Source organism: Polypterus senegalus, chromosome 6, assembly GCF_016835505.1.
Source record: "Polypterus senegalus isolate Bchr_013 chromosome 6, ASM1683550v1, whole genome shotgun sequence".
Classification (NCBI taxonomy): Eukaryota; Metazoa; Chordata; class Cladistia; order Polypteriformes; family Polypteridae; genus Polypterus; species Polypterus senegalus.
The window spans coordinates 69,941,444-69,963,351 of record NC_053159.1 but is presented as its reverse complement, the minus strand read 5'-3'; the positions used below and the strand labels follow the sequence as shown (position 1 = coordinate 69,963,351).

General features: G+C 37.0%; 1 protein-coding gene across 1 annotated transcript in view; it reads right to left on the bottom strand.

The window, feature by feature from the left end:
* rab5b (RAB5B, member RAS oncogene family) overlaps positions 1 to 21,908 on the bottom strand; it is a 78,818-nt gene that overhangs the window by 12,023 nt on the left and 44,887 nt on the right. The window contains exons 3-5 of the mRNA XM_039756301.1: positions 20,367 to 20,518; positions 16,458 to 16,580; positions 10,081 to 10,174 (exon numbers count right to left, since the gene is read on the bottom strand). Coding sequence (XP_039612235.1) covers positions 10,081 to 10,174; positions 16,458 to 16,580; positions 20,367 to 20,518 — 369 coding nt within the window. The remainder of the gene's footprint in view (positions 1 to 10,080; positions 10,175 to 16,457; positions 16,581 to 20,366; positions 20,519 to 21,908) is intronic.

Below are 21,908 nucleotides of genomic sequence, written 5' to 3'. Positions count from 1 at the left end.
ACAAAAAGTCGGGGGTGCAGTGTGATCAAGTTGGCTTGTGATGTTGGAGTCTCTGTTTACTATCTAACATGTGACAGAAAGCTGCTTTGTAGATCCTACAGAATCGATGTGCATGCTTTGATGTTTGATGAATGGTTTGATGTGGTAAAGCAAAATGCCGACATACAAATGTATTTGTGGTGCTTTTATATTCATACATTGCATATTCCCCAACGTAACGACACAATACATTTTAAAAGTCTCCCATACCATCGTCTGTGCCGTCTTTTTTTCACCTTCAACCTCACCAACAGCAACAGAATGTACAACAGTTTATTTCAGCCACAGAAAAAAAATTAAGGACACAGTGAAAAGGGGTATTTTGTGATTAAAGTGGAAAATTCGTCTTTAATCTCAAAATGTCCACTTTAATGATAAAATAAACTATGAGATTAAAGTACACTGTCATAAACGTCATATTAAAACTGACCCAGTTATTAATCACTACGTGTTTCTGGGGTTTCCTCCTGAACTGACCGCAGCAATCGCCACACAGAACACATTAAATTTATGATATTCCAGCTCTCTGCACATTTAGAATCCTTAGATTTATACTTGATATCACTTTAATAATGAAAAGCATTAAAGTATGTATGTTACATGTTAACTTCATTTAAATAATGAATACTGTTAATAATTACACATGTGGAGGCAGCACGGTGGCAGGGGGGGAGCACTGCTGCCTTGGAGGGAGTTATGTCCCTGGTGTTCCCTGCTTGGAGTTTGCATGTTTTCCTGGTGGGTTTCCACAGTGTGCTCTGGTTTCATTCTAAACACATGAAGGTTTGGGGATTTGGTGATGCTAAACTGATACTAGTGTATGCGAGTGCTGGTGCTCACCTTGCGATGAGCTGATGCCCTGTCCAGGGATTGTTTCTGTCTTGCACTTGAATGCTTGCTGGAATGGGCACATCCCTGGATTGATGGATGTAACTAAATATCATTTTCACAGATATTGTGGCAAGGTGTCCTCGGAATTTAATGGATGTTTCAGGCGATTCACAACACAGCAAAGCCAAACGTTTTCTTACCTTGATGATATCTCGCACTGCCACCTGGTGGAATCTTCTAGCTTTACTTAAAGTACGCGTGCAAGTATAAAGCCGGCCTAACACAAATCTTGAGAAATGTTATTTAATAACTAGTCTTTTTTTTCTTGATTATGTGAACATCGAACTAAAAAATATCACTTACAGTTTTACTCTCAAGATGCTCTATGTGTTCAAGAATTGTTTTTCTCAGCAAAGAAACATAGTAATTGTACAGTTACATACTAACCAGGAAAAGGATTATGTGCCACCACTTCATAAAGCAGCAGGAAAAATAACATTAAAGGAGATGCACCACCTGAATACCAACCTACAACACAGAAATGACAACACTAAAGCTATTTTAAAAAATTAAATATATAAGACACCAATAACAAAATCTGTTCACAAATCTTCTCTGTGTTGCATTGTATATTTACTGTAAATGCACAACACAAGAATAACAAAACAAACTCGCCAGCCTGGCAATAATAAACTGATGTATTTAGTTCTTAAAATGTCCAGGCTGAAAATAATCTGTCAAAAATGTAGAAAATGGATAGAATTGGTAAATAAGAGGACTCTCTTGAAATAGATGGCAAATATCAACTGTTGATTGTACCAGTAGCCAACAGTAGCATTTCCTGGCTTGCTCTTAGATCTGTAACTGGCACAGCCTTGAGTTCAGTTGGCAGCTAATTATGGGAGATAGCATGACCAAGTTGCTCTCCTCACTTGCCTTCCACCTAATACTGATGATCCTTTTGCCCTTGTTTTGTTCTCTTTTTTAAAAGGTATCTTCCCAGTAAGGCTCAACCACTTCCTTCAACTTGTCTGGTTTTTATTGATTATTTTCTTAAATACTTTTTAACCCTTAAATTCATAGTTACTGTAGCCAAATTACTTTCCCAAATAACAATTAAAGACAACTCTAAAGCAGCCGAAAAGTGAAAAAGATATTTGTGGCAGTTAAAAGGATCTTTCTGCAAAAAAAAAAAAAAAAATGGAGAGTAGAACACTAAATTTGGTATTTAGTTAAGACATTTATACATGGTATTATTTATATTTAAAAAGTGGATCACCCAATGTGAGGAAGCTGGAGCCTATCCCACATTGTACAGGGCACAAGGCAGGAACAATACCTGGACAGAAGGTGGGATTAGAAAATGGGTGGATGGATGGATGGCTCTCCACATACCTAGAGGATCATGATGTGCATAAAATCAATAATAAAAATGACCAAATCACTAGAGTGCTTGTTCATTGAAAACAAGCATGCATTAATTATCAAAATAGTTCAATTTAAAAGAAAATTAGTCCAAAATATGATTAGCCTTATTCAGCAGCCTAAAACTCACCAATGAGAGCTACAACAGATTCATGTATACATAAATGTTTACAGTAAAATAAAAAATTCAAAGTGATTCCCTGTACACACTTCCTTTCAATATTTAGGTGCGTTCACATATAATGTGAGAAGCATATATTACAATAGACATGTCTGCCTGTCTTTCCACATGAAACAACTTGACCCACTGAGGAACAATTTTGTTGAAATTTAGCACACTTATTCTTCAAAGAAAATTGCCAAGACAGTTCCATTTTTGTTGAGATATTTTAAACAGATAACACTGTACAAATTTTTGAAATCTCTCTTTGAAAAACACTGGCAAATCTGCAAACCTGTCTATCTTAAAACAAGGAAACATTCTGTGCAACTTCAACTACAAATAAGTTTACTGTTCTAATTTATGCGGTGGGCTGGCACCCTGCCCAGGGTTTGTTTCCTGCCTTGCGCCCTGTGTTGGCTGGGATTGGCTCCAGCAGTATTATCCCTGTAGTTAGGATATGGAGGGTTGGATAATGGATGGATGGATGTTCTAATTTAACCTTAGCACCGGTTTCACCAACTTTTACATTTTGTATATTTTCATCATTTAGTTGTCTGACAGTCGCTCAGAACCCAAACAAATGCCAGAGAAAGGGCAAACGTGTACACCAGCTGCACATACAGCATCACTCCTCCAGTGCTACTTTAGGCAAATTAATAATAAAAGTTCAAAAAAGCTACTTCTCTGGAAATTAATGGAAGAGAAAAGCAAGCATTTATAAGGCTGAAAATATTATCAGCTATTGTAAAGAAGTGACATTATCAACCGGCAACTAAATGGTATTTGAACTAATTAATTATATGGGAAATGTGTGATATAAAGATAGCATGGTTTTAGAAATGGAACTCCAGTTGATCTGTGGTAGGAAGACCAGGCATGCAACAAGAACTGTGCCATGTTATACAGTTTCTATGACACACCAAGTGGCTAATTATGCCACAAATACCAAAGATTATGTTTAACTTGTGCTGAAAGTGTCACTTAGCAGTAAAACGTACAACAGACTGAGCATGGATTACTGCTTATTTTTCTTTCTGTGAATCATTAGACAGGAATTATAATCTTTAAAAAAAATCATTAATTTTAGTATTCTTGTCCTGCAATAAATCAGTTCTTTTCCAAGTTCTTAGTTATTCGTAAACATTTAATGAATTACTGGGTTTTAACTAATATTGATAACTACTTGGAGAACTTATTTCTGTTGTTTTTCTCCTATAAATAGGTAATATTGATACTGATTTTTAGTCACAGACCCTGCACCACTAACACACACGTGTCAATGCCATTTTTACATCACTTGAATGTGATCACTGTGTATGAAAGCTATTGAGCCAGCCATAAGCCTATTATCGTACATTTTTAACGACATTGTAAGCTGCTTTTAAAAGCATTTATTTAATGTGGCCTAGTAACAATTCTATTATTGACGTTAGTTCTGAATATGACTCACTATTACAAAAATATTTAATAAACAAAATGTGATAACTTACTCTTGGAAGAAGTAACTAAAAATGTGAAATGCTCAATGTTTCTTATCAGTTAACTTAGTCGCTGAACAAACCTTACTGCTACGCCATGCTTATCTTTTGTAACTTATTTACTGTATATACTCACATATAATTTGAGTCTTAAAAACCGAAAAATCAATCATAAAATCAGACCCCGACTTTATACGGCAGTTCAAAAATGCAACACTTAATTTTTTTTTTTTTACACATCTTCTTGCCTCCTCCAATCTCACATCAGTGTCTCAGACGCGTCGAATTTTGCTGCAGCAACACAGTTACTAATTTCTTTCTCTACTTCAATGACGCTTAATTTAAAACCAGCTTCATATTTTCTTCTGATTGAACACTCCATCGTTGATAAGGGATGCTCTTACGATATAGGTGTATGAGGATGTGAGATACAAAAAACACAAATCAGTGCAAACATTGCTTTGGAATAGTTCTGGTATTACCATGTAGTCATGTAAGCACAATAGAGAGACAGAGAGAGAGAGAGAGAGAGAGAGAGAGGTTATGAGCACAAACTGATAAAGAGCAATGCCGTACCCACATAGAAAAAAAAGGCAGTGTGCTCCATGGTTACTCTCTCAGGTGGGAGTTGGCATATCATAATCCCTTGTGCCAATAGTGTGATTTTTCCACATTCAACTTATATGACCAACATTATAAAATACCAGAAATTATACTGTAAGATTTAGTCCCAACTTGTCCGTGGGAGAACTTATCCACGAGTAGAAACGGTAAATGAACTTGCCCCTTATATCTCTATTTATACACAGAACTAGGCTGACCCGCCTTTTATGGCGACAGACTTTTAAGTTGACCACTTCTTAAGGCAATTCAATATGTAGATCAATTTGATATTTTATACAAACTCATTAATTTGGTTATATTGCATTTGAGCGGTATTACTTTAATACTCGTAGTTTCTGTTATTTTTGTGATGAAATTTAAACTTTTTTTCTATATTGAGGTAACCCTTTGAACTCCCCTGATATTTACTATGTGGTGAGGCATTTGTACTCCATCAACATTAATTATTTCCAGAGACATAATTTTGTCTATTTTTCCAGTGCATTGCGCACAAAAGCAAGGGAACGATGGGAGCACCAGAACTCTGCTCGCATCATGTCGCTTCATACCGCAAGCTGCAAGTAGTAAGTCTGTAATAAGCGGAATACCGCTACGCTTTCCACTCACGGGACGGAAGGACAATCCCGACCACTTTTATATAGTAAAAAAGAAGAAGAAGATATCGCATAGTCTGGAATAGAAAATCATCTGTTACCTGGAAAAATGAAACTACAAATCCCATTGTGCATTGCAAAATGGACGGGTGTGTGTGAAACTCCGCGCCTGCGTAGCACTCACGGGACGGAAGGACAATCCCGACCACTTTTATATAGAAGGATGATCTGTTAAAGGCTGCATCCTGTCCTATGCCCATGTGCTCCCAGAATTACAGTAGCTCCCAACACCAGCATAAGTAGCCAAATCTTAGTTATTGTGAAGGGCAAAGTTAATACAGACGTCAAACAGTGAAACGCATAGCTAGATGAGCTTAGTTATTTACTTGTGCACCACTCTTTTTACCTTGTCCCAAATAAAGAGATCAATGTATTAAACAATGTAATTATGTCAGCATAGACATTACTGATTAGAGCTTTCCACCTGTTAGACCACAAAGCCAACAAGTACTGGACAATATATAACAAACATACACTCTTGATTCTCACTATTCTGATTGGCAACTTATGAGATACAAATCAGGGGAGAAGGGCAAATGAACAAAATCCCAATTCTATTTCTAACCAAGCAATGTTAAGAAAAAGATTGAAATTAACATACCAATTCTCACTAAAAATAATTTAAAAATTAAAGATGAATGCTACATAAATCTAGCATTCAGCAGGGTACTATATGAATATACCAAATATAATTTAATATATTTTTACATGGGTTTGTCACAGGGTATGCCATCTACAGGACCTTTAGTTAATTTTTACTTTTTTTTTTGGTCTAATTCAATGCATTGTACTAGCAGTCAATTTGAACACTTTTTTTTCTCTTTTATCTTGCAGTGTTGCTCACGGATACTAAGGTGTTGGATGCTGCACAACCTTGTGTTGCATTCTATGCCAGGCCGGGAAGCGGTCTCTAGGTTTGGGGAACTGGTTTACTGCAGGTTTGTTTCAGGGTCGGTTTGTGTGGTGCATGTGGGCTTCAAATGCCAATCGGAATAATTGTGCAAGGATCAGGAAATAGATAGATAGATAGATAGATAGATAGATAGATAGATAGATAGATAGATAGATAGATAGATAGATAGATAGATAGATAGATAGATAGATAGATAGATAGATAGATAGATAGATAGATAGATAGATAGATAGATAGATAGATAGATAGATAGATAGATAGATAGATAGATAGATAGATAGATAGATAGATAGATAGATACTTTATTAATCCCAAGGGGAAATTCACATAATCCAGCAGCAGTATACTGATACAAAGAAACAATATTAAATTAAATAGTAATAAAATGAAAAAATTAAAATAAAATTAATGTTAGCATTTACTCCCCCGGGTGGAATTGAAGATTCGCATAGTGTGGGGGAGGAACGATCTCCTCAGTCTGTCAGTGGAGCAGGACAGTGACAAAAGTCTGTCACTGAAGCTACTCCTCTGTCTGGAGATGACACTGTTAAGTGGATGCAGTGGATTATTCATGATTGACAGGAGTTTGATTAGTGCCCGTCGCTCTGCCACAGATGTTAAACTGTCCAACTTTAATCCTACAATAGAGCCTGCCTTCTTAACAAGTTTGTCCAGGTGTGAGGTGTCTTTTATCTTTATGCTGCCACCCCAGCACACCACCGCGTAGAAGAGGGCACTCGCCACAACCGTCTGGTAGAACATCTGCAGCATCTTACTGCAGATGTTGAAGGATGCCAACCTTCTCAGAAAGTATAGTCTGCTCTGACCTTTCTTACACAGAGCATCAGTATTGGCAGTCCAGTCCAATTTGTCATCCAGCTGCACTCCCAGATATTTAAAGGTCTGCACCCTCTGCACACAGTCACCTCTGATGATCACAGGGTCCATGAGGGGCCTAGGCCTCCTAAAATCCACCACCAGCTCCTTGGTCTTGCTGGTGTTAAGGTGTAAGTGGTTTGAGTCGCACCATTTAACAAAGTCTTTGATTAACTTTCTGTACTCCTCCTCCTGCCCACACCTGATGCAGCCCACAATGGCAGTGTCATCAGCGAACTTTTGCACGTGGCAGGACTCCGAGTCAGGAACAGGACCGGAGAAAGTACAGTCCTCTGCGGCGCCCCTGTATTGCTGAACACAATGTCAGACCTGCAGTTCCCAAGACGCACATTTTGAGGTCTGTCTGTAAGATAGTCCACAATCCATGCCACCAGGTGTGAGTCTACTCCCATCTCAGTCAGCTTGTCTCTAAGGAGCAGAGGTTGGATGGGTTGAAGGCGCTAGAGAAGTCCAAAAACATAATTCTTACAGCACCACTGCCTCTGTCCAGGTGGGAGAGGGATCGGTGTAGCATATAGATGATGTCATCCTCCGCTCCCACCTTCTCCTGGTATGCGAACTGCAGAGGGTCGAGGGCGTGGCGGACCTGTGGCCTCAGGTGGTGAAGCAGCAGCCGCTCCATGGTCTTCATCAGATGTGGCGTCAGAGCAACAGGCGGAAGTCATTCAGCTCACTAGGACGTGATACCTTTGGGACAGGGTGATACAAGATGTTTTCCAAAGCCTTGGGACTATCCCCTGTTCCAGGCTCAGGTTGAAGATGCGCTGTAGAGGACTCCCCAGTTCCAACGCACATGCCTTCAGCAGTCGTGGCGATACACCATCTGGACCCGCTTCTTTGCTGGCACGAAGTCTTTTCAGCTCTCTGCTCACATGGGCTGCTGTAATTGTGGGTGGGGATGTCTCGCCTATGCTGGTATCAGCAGAAGGATGGTTGGTGGATGCAGTACTCCGAGGTGAGAGTGGGTTACTGTGATCAAACCTATTAAAGAAGTTGTTCATTTGGTTTGCTCTCTCCACGTCTGTCTCGATGGCGGCACTCCGCTTTGAGCTGCAGCCAGTGATAATCTTCATCCCATCCCACACTTCCTTCATGCTGTTGTTCTGCAACTTCTGCTCCAGCTTTCTCCTGTACTGCTCTTTCGCCGCCCTGAGCTGGACTCGGAGTTCCTTCTGCACGCACTTGAGCTCATGCTGATCACCACCTTTAAAAGCCCTTTTCTTCTGGTTCAAAAGGCCCTTGATGTCACTTGTAACCCATGGCTTGTTGTTAGCATAGCAGCATACTGTTCTTACTGGAACTACAATGTCCATACAGAAGTTAATGTAATCAGTTGTGCATTCAACAGCCTCTTCAATGTTCTCACTATGTGACCCAAGCAATATATCCCAGTCAATTCTGTTAAAATGTGGGTGCCCGCTTGAGGAGATGTCAGTTCATGAAAGTAGTGAGTGAAGAGGGAAAGTAGCAGACAGCAGCCAATGTGCTGTACTAAATTGCACTCTGTGGAAGTTTATTATAATACAGTTTTCACTTATTTATTGTTGCACTTATTTATGAAAAATGAACACTTGAAACTGTTTTTAATTCTTTACTTGGCAATAAAAGTACACCTTTTTGCATGAGCACCTCTTTTATCTACCTCTCTTATTGTCCTGCTGTTGCTCAGTCCTTACCAAATGCTCTTAGGTTCTGAAATACCTTTAGTGGAGGACCTTCAGGTATGACACGCATTTAAAGCACCAGAGCACTAAACACATTTACCAAAGTAACTTAACTTAAGATAATACACAAAACAACATGAAATTAAACACAAGAACTACGTATTGAAAAAAATATTTCTAAATGAACTTATGAACTGCAGATAGATACAAACTGTAAATTCCAAAAGATCAGAAAAAGGACCATTTTATAATTGTACAGTTATTCAGAATAGTTTGCAAATCTGAGTATCACCTTCTTGCCTCATCAGAGGTATGTAATACCACTCACTCCAAGACAAGAGGAGGCACTGGCGATAATTGCATCATCTCTTTTCTCATCCAAAACACAGAGAAGATGCACAGTGAAGGCAACTGGCCCCAAACCTTCTGGCTGAAGCCCTATAAAAGCTGGACATTCCCCGAAGGAAGTGTCTTATTTGGACTTGAGCTAGCTACACTGCACAACTCCGCCAGGTGAGGCCGCTCTACTGAGCAGTATTCTTATAAAAGACCAGTCTAAGGCGACCATTACCTATTGTTTATGTTGCTTTTGTGCCATAGTGCGCCTGTTTTCTATGTGTTTAAAGGCACTGGATTAAATACGGTATTCTGACTGGCAACCCGATAATTCTTTTGACTCCTACCATGTCTTCCCTCGTCCACAAGCTATGGATTCAATGTGACCTTGGGTTTGGAGATAGTATGTCATTAAATGTCACACTGCAAACTTCTCATCTAAAGAATTTCAAGTAAACACTTCCTCCTTTGTACCAGTGACAAACACTGTTGCCAGTTGACCAAAATGTTTTTCAGGAAACCCTTCAATATTTTATATACTAATAATTAATATATTAAACTAAGTGTATCAATATATTAAATATACATTAATGTAACTGTCTGGGATGTTCTCTTTGCAGAGTTCATATTTTTTATGCACTGATCAACAAGTTTGACTGGCAGATTTAAACTGTGCCAAATGAATTTTGTGCTCATGAGAATGCCTGCAGATTATGGATCAGTGTCTCGTCCAGTAATGGTTAATTCTGTGTGACTGCTACTGCTACATTGCAAAAAAAAAGAGGCAAAAGACCTATCACAGAGCTGTCACATTACATATAAAAGTTGCTACAAATATCCAGTTAAAAACCTATAAATTAGATCGAATGTACTATGTACCTACCTGTCCAAACCACCGATAATAAACTTAATCCAAAAGTAAATGCTTGCTGTTTCTACAATGTTTTTACACCATTCAGCACAAAGCGTACTAATGAAATATATGATTTTTTAAAAAAGTTTATTTTTTACCAATTTATTTTTTAATAGCTACATTGTTAAAAAGATTATCACTTACCAATAGCCAAAAAAAGCTCATTTACATTCATGGCTGTCTTAGCTGAGGTCTCCATAAAAAGTAAACCGGTATCCTCTGCATATGTCTGTGCTTCCTTAGAATATAAGAAAGGCAATTATCAAAAAAACAGAACATAATGGCACTTTTTGATAAAAGTGAATATTTGAACTTTGATAAACCTAATTTTGATATATAGAACATTTTGGTCAGACATGCAAGTAGGAATTTCATAATACTCTGTACACATGACAGTACTTGAAGAGAGAAAGTGTACATGTTTGTAGCTGGAAATCCACAAAGGGATAAAATTAATTGCGTATCTTAAAATTGTTATGTTATTTATTCCTCAGCTTTCAACTCCTATCAGGAGTAATCAGAGGAAAATGATTAGAAATACAGGAATCCAAGGCAATATATAGCAAATATGGAGGGGAGCGTAGGTAGATGTAGGTGGGGGGGTTTAATGAAGTGGAGTGCAGAGGGTGTTGGTCATGAAGTCTTATTTATTATGTGTATGATCTTCTTTTCAAACCTGCATATGCTGGGTTCATGTCCAAATGTCTATCAATGGGGTTGTCGTTGGATAGATATGATTCACTTTTAGTATTAGCCTTTAATTTTACTTGCACTGCATCCCATTTAAATGTGTGTCCGGTTGAGCTTGTATATACATAATTTGGACAGATACTGTATAACATGTCTATGATCTGCTTCTCTCAACTGAGAGGACATGGCGGATACTTGCCAACTGGCTGACCAAACACAACGTTACCTGGTAGGTAACCACTCAAATCTCAGATTAAGATCCAGACCCAAGAATATAATGCTCCAATCTTCACCCTGTCAAATAAGCGAACCGGCTGCCATGGCAGAATGTCAGAGGCTTCATCTCAGGACACTGACGCCCAAAGCTTGATCTGCAAAAGGGGATGCAAAAGTGCATACACCTGACGAGCCACAATAAGGGCGAAACATGTCTCATGTACTCTGTATTATTTGGAAGATACTATAACATATGTGACGTACGGCCAGGGCCCATGCCTAGCCGGGACCCCTCCATGCTGGAAGGATCAGAGGAGGGAGGATATCTAGAGCATTACACTCCCCTGGAGCATAAGTTGGCAGCCCCCCTGGGTTGCAGCAGTGCCTCAGACTCCCGCAGGGCTCCATGGGAGCTGGAGTGTGATACAGCCCTGTTGGGTTCCGTGGGAGCTGCCACCCGGAAGTGCTCCTGGAAATAGGTTAACAAACACCTGGAGTGCACCGAGTGGCACTCGGCCAATGGTATTGATGTGTCTCACACTAAGACCCATGGATTACTCAGGCTATAAAAGCGCCAACACCACTATTTGGCCACTGGTACAGGTATGTCTTGCATAAGCGTCAGGCCGAGCGTTAGCCGGTGAACGGGGTATACAGTATGCTTCTTTACCGATCCTCATAATAGCATCTTTTAAGAAACACCAATCATCAACAGTGATAATGAGGTGAATCTGTCATCAGGCAATGAAACTGAAACAGTCAGTGAAACCTAAAGTAATTCTGATAATTCAAAAGTGACACTCATGTCACACACACGTGCAGTGTGCTGTTTATTTTATTATTATTTTTATTTGCATTATTATTATACTTGCATGCATGCTTATGAATTTGTATTTTTAGTGTTTTGCACATCCCTCTATTAAAAAAAAAACTTGAAAAGACATGATCTTTTGAAGAGAGACAGAGAGTCAAAGAGACACTTTAACATCCCGCAAAATACGTCATACTGACATCCTTTGGAAACAAATTCACACCGTACTTACAAATATTTTCAAACAAGATTATGGTCATCTAACCTCTCAGTTACATTATTAAGCCGATCGTCTCTTCTTTATTAAATCTAATCAAGCAAAACCTACAAAGAAACATATGCAAGTTCTCATTGATCACGTTCAAAATTCAAATATCAATAGTTCAGACAAATTCAAAATAGGTAAAAGCAGTAATATTAACATCATCATATCAAGGTAGTCCAAGAGCATTGCAACAGTTATATCATAATGCATTGGCAATATCCCAAAACTATCGGTCGGCCAGATTTACAATGATGTGCAATCCACAATGGCCAGAAATCCGCAGATTCTTGAGAACAATCCCACCGGCTACACCGGCTCTGGATATTCCCACTTTCGTAAGTAGATTGTTTTATCAGAAAATTTTATTTTTACTGAATGAATTCGAAACGGTGTTCTGTCAAATCAGAGCGTACATTTACATGATCAAAATTCAAAAACGGGGTTTGTCTCATATGCTTTAATTGGTTACTTTGCAAAATAAATTATTAACTACTGATGATGTAGATTGCTTTGTCTGTGCTGAAATTCCAAACAGACAAACCTATCCTGAATTTTGGTACAAAGTTATTAAACAAGTGTCTCATGGACCTCATTTAAAAGATTCAGTATGTTGGGAAGAAAAAAAGTGTTTACAGAAGTGTTCAAAAGCGTTTGTTACAGATATGACTAAAGGCTGGCTTTACTGATTATCACTGAAGAGATAATTGTCATGAACACACTTATCACAGAAAGAAAGATGGTAAAATTGTGATGCTCCATAATTATCATATTAATGTCAAGTATTGTGCATCAGTTATGAGTCTTAAGTGCACCTACAAGTACATGCATAAAAAGCACAATAGAGTATGCGTAACTTTATCAAAAGAACAGTCTCAGGACAAAGTTCAAGCATATTTAGATACTCGGTACGTCAGTGCAATGGAAAACGGTTGGCATTTAATGGAATTGCCAATGAACTGTCGAAGTCATTCTGTTGAATTATTATTGATTCATTTACCAGGTCAGAATATGATTCAATTCAAAGAGGGCGAAGAAGCAGAAACTTTAAAGGTAATGAAAAATAGAAATACAAAATTATTGGCTTATTTTGAACTTAATAAAACAGACGGAAATGCAAAAGCATATACGTATGCGCAAATTCCTCAACATTACACATGGCAAAAACAAAAAAAGAGTGTGGTATCCAAGAAAATTTAATTGTTGCATAATTAAATATTGTATCACCAAAAGGTATCGAACGGTTTCATTTAAAATTGTTGTTACGTGAATCGAAAGGAGCAACGTCATATAAAGATGTTCTAACTATAAATGGAACGAAGTACGGTACTTTTCAAGAAGCAGCACGAGCAGCTGGGTTATGTAAATTGGACGACTGTATGTTTGAAATGAAGTCTGATGCCGCTTCTGTTATGATGCCTGACAAATTAAGACACTTCTTTGTGTACTTAATAATGACGGGTGAAGTTGATGCTTTACAATTATGGGAAGCGTTCAAAGGAACATTATCCAAAAAGTCAAATGAACAAGTGGCTCTTTCGATCATAAAAGAAATGTTAGAAACAGAAGATTTAACAATGCAGCAATTCCAGAAGAAATAGACGAATCAAAGTAAAACAGATAACAGCAGAGGAAAATTTCACAGTGGTAGACTATCAGAATAGTTAATTCCAAATATTATTTTTAATGAAGTTTTAAAGTAAAAGTGAATATAATGCATATGTAATAATTCCCATGAAAAACACAGTCTCTTTAAATTGTATATCTGAAAAAACAAACCTGGGGGTTGGCGAGCAAAGTGAGCAGGGGGCAAAGCAATAAAAATGTGATTAGGCAAAACATTTTTTTTTTTTTGAGAATAAATGTAATGTTAAGGAGTTTAAGTGTGTCAAGAAAACATTCTTCTCACCATTATACTACCTACCACCAACTTGCACCACTGGCACAAGATGGCATCAATCCAAGGAATCATAATGCTTTTGTTTCCCAAATTCTGACCCAACTATCTGCAATTTACAGCAGAAAGAAATCAAGCGGTATCAGACCAGGAAATTATTTTCACAAATTGTGAAGAATTAAATGATGGATAGACTTTCTTTTAAAGTATACAGGAGAACTTTATTTATTACAGCTCTTACATTCACGGCATCCGTGCTCTAAATTTACTTCCATAATAGTAACCTTGAGGTCCCTTTTTCTTGTGTCTTCCTGATGACATAGGTGCCTAAACCATGCCTGATAATAATACATTTCAATGACATATAAATATTACAGTGATCACCTCGACAGGCATCTCACCACCCAAATCTCTACTCGTGAATCTAAGATGTTTAACAGGCATTCCCGGTATTAACATTTTGATTTGCTTGCGAATATTTAGCAACAGCGTGTCTATTGGATTGCTGCTGACAGACGGCCTTATATGGGCAGGCACTTAATTACATGGGAAGCGTGGGTATGGGGGATGCAATATAGGCAGGCAAGCAACTACGTGGGAGGCGTGGTGATGGGGGACGCAACTCTGCCTCACACGGTGACCGAGCTGCAGGCTATTGCCATGTATATGTACGTAAGTAGGATTCAGTTATGACTGTTACGCGTAGAATTTCGAAATGAAACCTGCTTAACTTTTGTAAGTAAGCTGTAAGGAATAAGCCTGCCAAATTTCAGCATTCTACCTACACGGGAAGTTGGAGAATTAGTGATGAGTGAGTGAGGGCTTTGCCTTTTATTAGTATGGATACTTCATATATATATATATATATATATATATATATATATATATATATATATATATATATATATATATATATATATATATATATATATATATATATATGGTTGTGCTCTTAAGTTTACATACCCTGGTAGAACTTCTAAAACATAAGTAATCATGCAGAAAGCTTTCCTATTAATTAGGGAGTATGATTAGGCAAAGCAATTCATTATCACATAATTGTGTCTGGCCTTTTTAAACCATAGTGATAACTGAAATCACAAAAATGGGCCTGATCAAAAGTTTACATACCCTTGAATGCTGGGACTGATAATATATACACTGATTGACACACATACAGGTTCAAATTAAGGGTAATTAAGAGAGAGTGTCCACATCTGCAACCTCTTTGATTGTAATCAGTTTCAATTTAAATTAATGCAGAGCTGCACTGACTTTGCTGTATACTGAGCTATGGGAGAAGAAGAACAACTGTCAAAGGACCTGTGAAAAAAGGTTGTTGATTTGTATAAATCAGTAAAAGTATAAAAAAAATTCTGCAGATCTGAAAATGCCTGTCTGTAATGTTTAAACTCTGATAGAAAAGTGGAAAGTTAGGGGTTCTGTTATTACCAAGCCACAATCAGGTAGAAAAAATAAGATTTCAGCCACAACTGCCAGCATCATTTGTTGAGGTGTCTGGAAAACCCCACAAGCCACTTCACCCGATATACAGGCTTCTCTGCAAACAAATGATGTTGCTGTTTCAAGATGCACAATAAGGAGGTAATTGAACAAAAATGAGTAAGAAAAAAGCCATTCATGTGCCAATGCCACAAAACAGCCCACTTACAATGAGCCAAACAGCATCTAGACAAGCCTCAAAACTTCTGGAACAAAGTCATTTAGAGTGACAAGACCAAAATAAAAGTTTACGATTATAATCAAAAATGCTATGTTTGGAGATAATGCAACAAGGCCCATGACGAAAAATATACCATCGCTACTGTGAAGCATGGAGGTGGACTCTTATGTTCTGAGGATATGTAAGCTACAGTGGCACCAGTAACTTAATGAAAATTGATGGCAGATGAATGTGGCATCTTACCCAAAAATATTGGAGGACAACTTGCATTCATCAGTCTGGAAGCTGCACATGGGGTACACTTGGACATTCCAACATGACAATGATCAAAAACACAAAGTCAAGTTGACCCTTCAGTGGCTACAGCAGGGAAAAGTGAATGTCTCCTGACCTCAATTTTGCTAAGCCACTTTGGGAAGATCTCAAATGTGCAGTTCATGCAAGACAACCCAAGAATTTACAGGACTTGGAGGCTTTTAGCCTAGAAAAATGGGCAGCTGTACCTCCAGAAAAAATCAAGGGCCTTATCCACAACCACTACCAAAGACTGCATGCCATCATTGATGCTAAAGGGGGCAATACACAGTATTAAGAACTAAGGATATGCAAACTTTTGAACAGGGACCATCTCATTATTTTCCTTATTACTATGTTTTGTTTATTGGTTTTGTTTATTGGTTGTTCTATTCTGTGATGCCTTACAGTTTAACTTGGATTCCATTAAAAGTAAATGAAAATGTCTTTTGGCTGATCAATTGTCTTTTCTTTAAAGTATTTTACACATCTTACAAATTCTGCAAGGGTATGCAAACTTATGAGCACAACTGTACATATATACACATACAAACAAAACAAGTACATACATACATGCGTGCATGTGTATTGCTAGAACAATTGGCTAATATTGAATTTCCACCCTACAATTACGCTTGCTTTAATTAATTGGTTATTATAAACATACCTCGTATTCTACCATACGCTTTTCGGCCAAGTCAGACTTGTTCCCAGCAAGTGCAATAACAATATTTGGGCTGGCCTGTCTTTGTAGCTCTTTAACCCAAGCTTTTGCACGCTCAAAGGTTTCCTAAAAGGAAATAATTAAAGATCAAGAAGATGCTGCAGAATCAAACTAAATATATATTAAAACATGGCTGAATATATCTACATTAACATTACTGTTAGAAACATATTAAAAATTTTAATGTATACTATATTAGTATAATGCCTTTACCAGGTATTCATGTCAAAAAAAGAAATTCACCATTTTTTGAACTTGCTTTGCCCAGAATGGTATCACAGAAAGTGGTCGTGAACACAGAGCAAGAACGAACCCAAGATACCTAAATTTGGAATTAATAGGAAATTAAAAAAAAAATCCACAGTGGGTTAATAAAGAGTTAAAAAAACAAGCTGCAAAGGAAAGAAAGGCTATATAAGGCATACAAGACTAATAAATCCAAAGTGAATCATACAGCGTATGAGAACATGAGGGCAACCATTATGAAGGAGGCTAAAAGACAGTTGGAGAGGAATATAGCAGATAAGACGAAAGACAACCCTAAGAGATTCTTTCAGTATTTTAGTAATAAAAGAACAGTCAAGGGGGAGGTGAAGTGCAACAGAAATAGTAAAGGGGAATTAAAAGATTGACAGTGAAATAGCAGATGCATTTTTCTAAGGTCTTCACAAGTGAGGAAGTGGATAACCTCCCGGCAGTAAATAGGGCTACTAAGGAGGTACTGAAAGATTTGGAAATTGGTAGAGGGAGAAGTGCTGCTCAGATTAAATAGGCTGAAATCAAACAAATCACCAGGACCAGATAATATTTACCCTCAAGTCCTTAAGAGTCTAGCAAGCACATATATAAACCCTTGACACATATTTTTAGGAAGTCACTGCTCACTAGGGAGATTCCAAAGAACTGGAAAATGGCAAATATTATCCCACTATATAAGAAGGGTGACCGGGCAGATCCAAGAAAACTTAACATGCATCACAGGAAAATTAATGGAAGGAATTAATAAGGATTAGATTGAGTACCACATGGCAAGTACATGAGTTTTTCTGAACAGTCAGCATGGGTTCAGAAGATTCAGGAGGTTGTGTTTTACTGAAATTCTGTGAGGAAGTAACAAAATGATATGATCAAACTGGAGCATATGATATTATTTATCTCGACTTGCATAAAGCATTTGATAAGGTGCCACATGAGAGGTTGGGCATTGGACTAAGCTAACAAGTAGTGTATTAGATAGTAAGAGTTTAGGAACTATCAAAACTAGACTTGATGTTTTTTTAGAAGAATTAAGTGGATAGGACTGGCGAGCTTTGTTGGGCTGAAAGGCCTGTTTTCATTTAGACTGTTCTAAAGTGTGCCAAGTTAACCACAGGGCACACTCATCTACCCACTCACAAAATAGTTTTTTGCCTTTTGCCTTAAGAAGAAAAATCCAAAACAAAGTCCAGTAAACAACAAGGTATCCCAAAAGCAGAGGTCAGAATCCAATAAATCAGAAAATGAAGCACAGACCACAAAACAGAAATAAAGAACACAAATGCAAGGCAAGTTACACAGGATCTTCGCTTTAAATACTAACTATATATATGATCAGGTGGCCCTGCCTCCTTTGCCTGTTTATAAAAGAGACAGGGCAAAAAACTAAATAAACTGCATATATCATTAACAAAACACAAAAATATTAATGATTACTAAACATCATAACATTGCATGAATACAATAAAGACAAAATGAAACCAAAAAAAGAATTAACAAAATATTATTCCAAAAAACAGCTATAGTATCATGGATTCAAATCCTGACTAATGTCTGTATGAAGGTTGCATATTCTTTCTGAGTCTTTATAGGTCTATCTACAGAAACTAGAATCCTCATTTGATTATCCAATGATATCTGTGTTGGCAAACTAAATTGGTCCCATATAAGAGAGTGAATGCATGTGTGCATGAGTGCAGAAGTATACCTTGACCTCATCAAGATGTTGCCTGGATAGGTTTCTACCCTGTAACTCTGAACTGGATTATCAGAATCAGAATTTACTTTATTTGCAAAGTACACTAATGTAAAGGACAACAGTGAATACAAAAAGATAAATATAAAAAGATAAAATATGATGCAGCATACAAGGGCAACACAAAATATAAAGAGGTAAAACAGGATAAAGAAAGGTCCAGGTAGTCTAGCATGCAGGTATACAGGTATACATATAGGGAGGTCCAGATCTAATTATAAAGCTTTTAATGCAATGCAGGAAAACAATACAAGACAAAAGAATTGCTGCTCGACTGACAACTGTCTCCCCACCATTTTGGAATGCAGGGCAGGTATTGCCATCTATCGACAACAAAAAGAATTTTTTGTGAATTCTCTATGTAATAAACCTAATAAGTTATAGCGTAATGAAAATTGCATAATTAGATCTGGACCACCCTGTAGATATCGAGCCGAAGCTCAGACCTGATTAGAGGAACGTCACTTCCCGATCCACATTGTCTCTTCTGGTCATGGCTTTTAAAGCCGCCATGTTTTGAAGAGTAATTCAGTTCAGTTCAGGACTCGATTCAGTGTACATGAGCGCTCATTCTAAACCCTTTTGCAGCCAGGGACAATATGTGGGTGGCTGCCCCAAACCTTTTTGCGTGTGTTGAGGCTGTTCATTTCACAAGGGTCAATTTAGAATTAGTAAGCAATCTAACCTGGAAGTGTCTGGAATTTTGGAGTACACTGGAAGAACCCAAGCAAACACTGGAAACGCATGAAAACTCCACATGGAACATTATAATGGAACATTCCACCGTAAAATAGTACCTGCTATCTTCTAAATTTGAGCAACCAAAAAAATCCAGTTTCAGAAATCGTTAAGGATCCAATAAACAAAATGACAAATACACTATTTAATCTCAATTCAAAGAGCACTTGCACTAGACAGTATGTAATGTTGTGAGTTTACAAGAACTTTAACTTGTGCAAAACGTGAGCAGTTTATCAAATATGCAACATCATACCAATAATAAATGATGCTGGTGGTTCTGTTGTAGTACTGGAATGCTTTACACTAGCAGGATTTTTAACAGTTTTAAAGATAAAATAATGTTTTTTACTTGGTCTTTATGTTGTATTGTTGTACCATACCACATATTAGAATATCACTTTATGTGTTTTCATAGTTTCTTATATGCCCTTTTTAATTTTTTTGCATTAATCAAGTGGACAAGCAAGAATCATGTGGCAGTCACAACATACTGCAAATAACTAGAAATTGCTAAATTAAAAAACAAATGGACCTAAATATAGGCAAATTCTTAAGAATAATCTTCCCCAGTAACCAAAAGACTTTATCCATGAATAAGACATGCTTCCCAAAAGGACACTAGCATCAGTTATACAACCAAAAATACAAAGAGGTGGATTAATTCCTACAACCTCTTAAAATTAGCAGTTTAGTGACATTTCTTTGTCATCTAGGCAGACTATTATTAAACATCTAAAGCAAAATTGACAAAAAATGACATTTATCTTTTTTTTGTGTTCATTGCTATGTGACAACTTTTAATAAAACATTTTGAAAAGAAGAAAAATATTCTCCAATCCATCTTGTTAATTTGCCTGGAAAAACAATATGTGCACTGGAAGAAACTTACCACACAGCAAAATATCTAATGAAACAGCACATTTAAAAGCCAAAACCAATTTAAATTGATAAACTGATTAGGCCAAATGACTGTAGCCACTGAAAAATTTTGAGATCTGAATAACTTTGCTCTGGCGTAAAAGTCTTTGATCAAAAGATAATTGTGGTTTTCAATTTAAATTAAAATTATATTACATAAAAGAGGAAAAAAGTATACCTACTGGTTTTGTGATATCAAATACAACAATTGCAGCCTGAGCTCCCCGGTAATACATTGGTGCTAGACTGTGATATCGCTCCTGCCCTGCAGTGTCCCAGATTTCAAACTTTACAGTTGTGTCATCCAGACAGACAGACTGGGCCAGAAATGCAGCTGAAAATGGAAAATGAGGTTAGTAAAATGTGCAAATCAAACAAAATGTGTATTTACACATTCATTACCTTATTAGTTTTTGTGCATGTGGTATGCAAAAATGACTGCCATTTGTGTTAAGAGTTTCTAAAAAATTTTTGTGTACTATATACACTACAAGAAATATCAGACATTCTGATATTAATGTGTACACATTAAAAGTAAGAAAATTAAAGTAATAAAAAATTTAATGACAATGGAAAAATATCTCTATAGAAGTTAAAAAAAAAGTCAAGAACCAATGTTAACTGCATGCAACAATTTACATTACTTGTTACAAAACTAATGAAAATTACATTTTTTAAACATTTGACAAAATTATATATATATATATATATATATATATATATATATATATATATATATATAAATAAAATGGAGACCTTTTGTTATGATGTTTATATAACAAATTGTAGGTGAATGGTTTAGATTCTTATTGTAAACCTAATTTATGGGCGGATTATGGCAGTGACTTGAGATAACGATAGGATTGCCAGCCTTCTTTGTTTTGCAAAAAAGTGACTAAAAACAGGAAGGGTACTTGACCCTTAAAACTCTCCTGCAGCACCCCTAAAAAGAACATTACAAATGAAATGAAGAACATAGGTCAAAGTATCTCGCGGGCAGGATGCAGCAAACTATTATTTGGTGGACCCCAGATGCAAATACCATTTATGACAGTTCTGAGACCTTTCTTAGACAGCACTGTGGAAATGCTAGTTTGATGACAAGGAGATGAAGGGGAGAATGTTAGAGGGAGGAGTGTTATAATGGAAGTAGGGATTGTTGCATGTTATACTAGGAGTGGCATGCAATATACTGGTGAAGTGGTTAAGGTGTTGAACAGAAGGAGGTGCAACAAGATGAAATGAAAAAAGTGGGATACACTTTAGTGTGTGTTTAACACCAGAAATGATAAGGCTGAGGGGATTATGTAGTTTGGTGCTGTAATGGAATTTGTTATATGAAAGAAATTAGTAAAAAATAAAAATGGAATATAGTAGACTGTATAATTAGGTAGCTGTAGAACAGCAGCTGAAAATTAAAAAAATATTAAAGTAATGCATTAATTGATTTACTATTTTGGTCAGTCACATGGAGTAAAACCAAGAGGAAGAATAACCCAGCCTGAATAAGAAGTATGCAAAAAATAATAATTTACTAAAGCACAGACACCAAGAGCAAAATCTGATGTGGCAAAGGCATGTGAGAAGAAGTTGTACCTTAAGGGATATGTATAAAATTAAAAAAAACACAAAGAGAATAAACTGTGTGAAAATAAGTTTAAGCTTAGGGTATAAAACCAACTGCATTTACATTTTCAGTATTAGTTCTGTTTCACTATAAACTG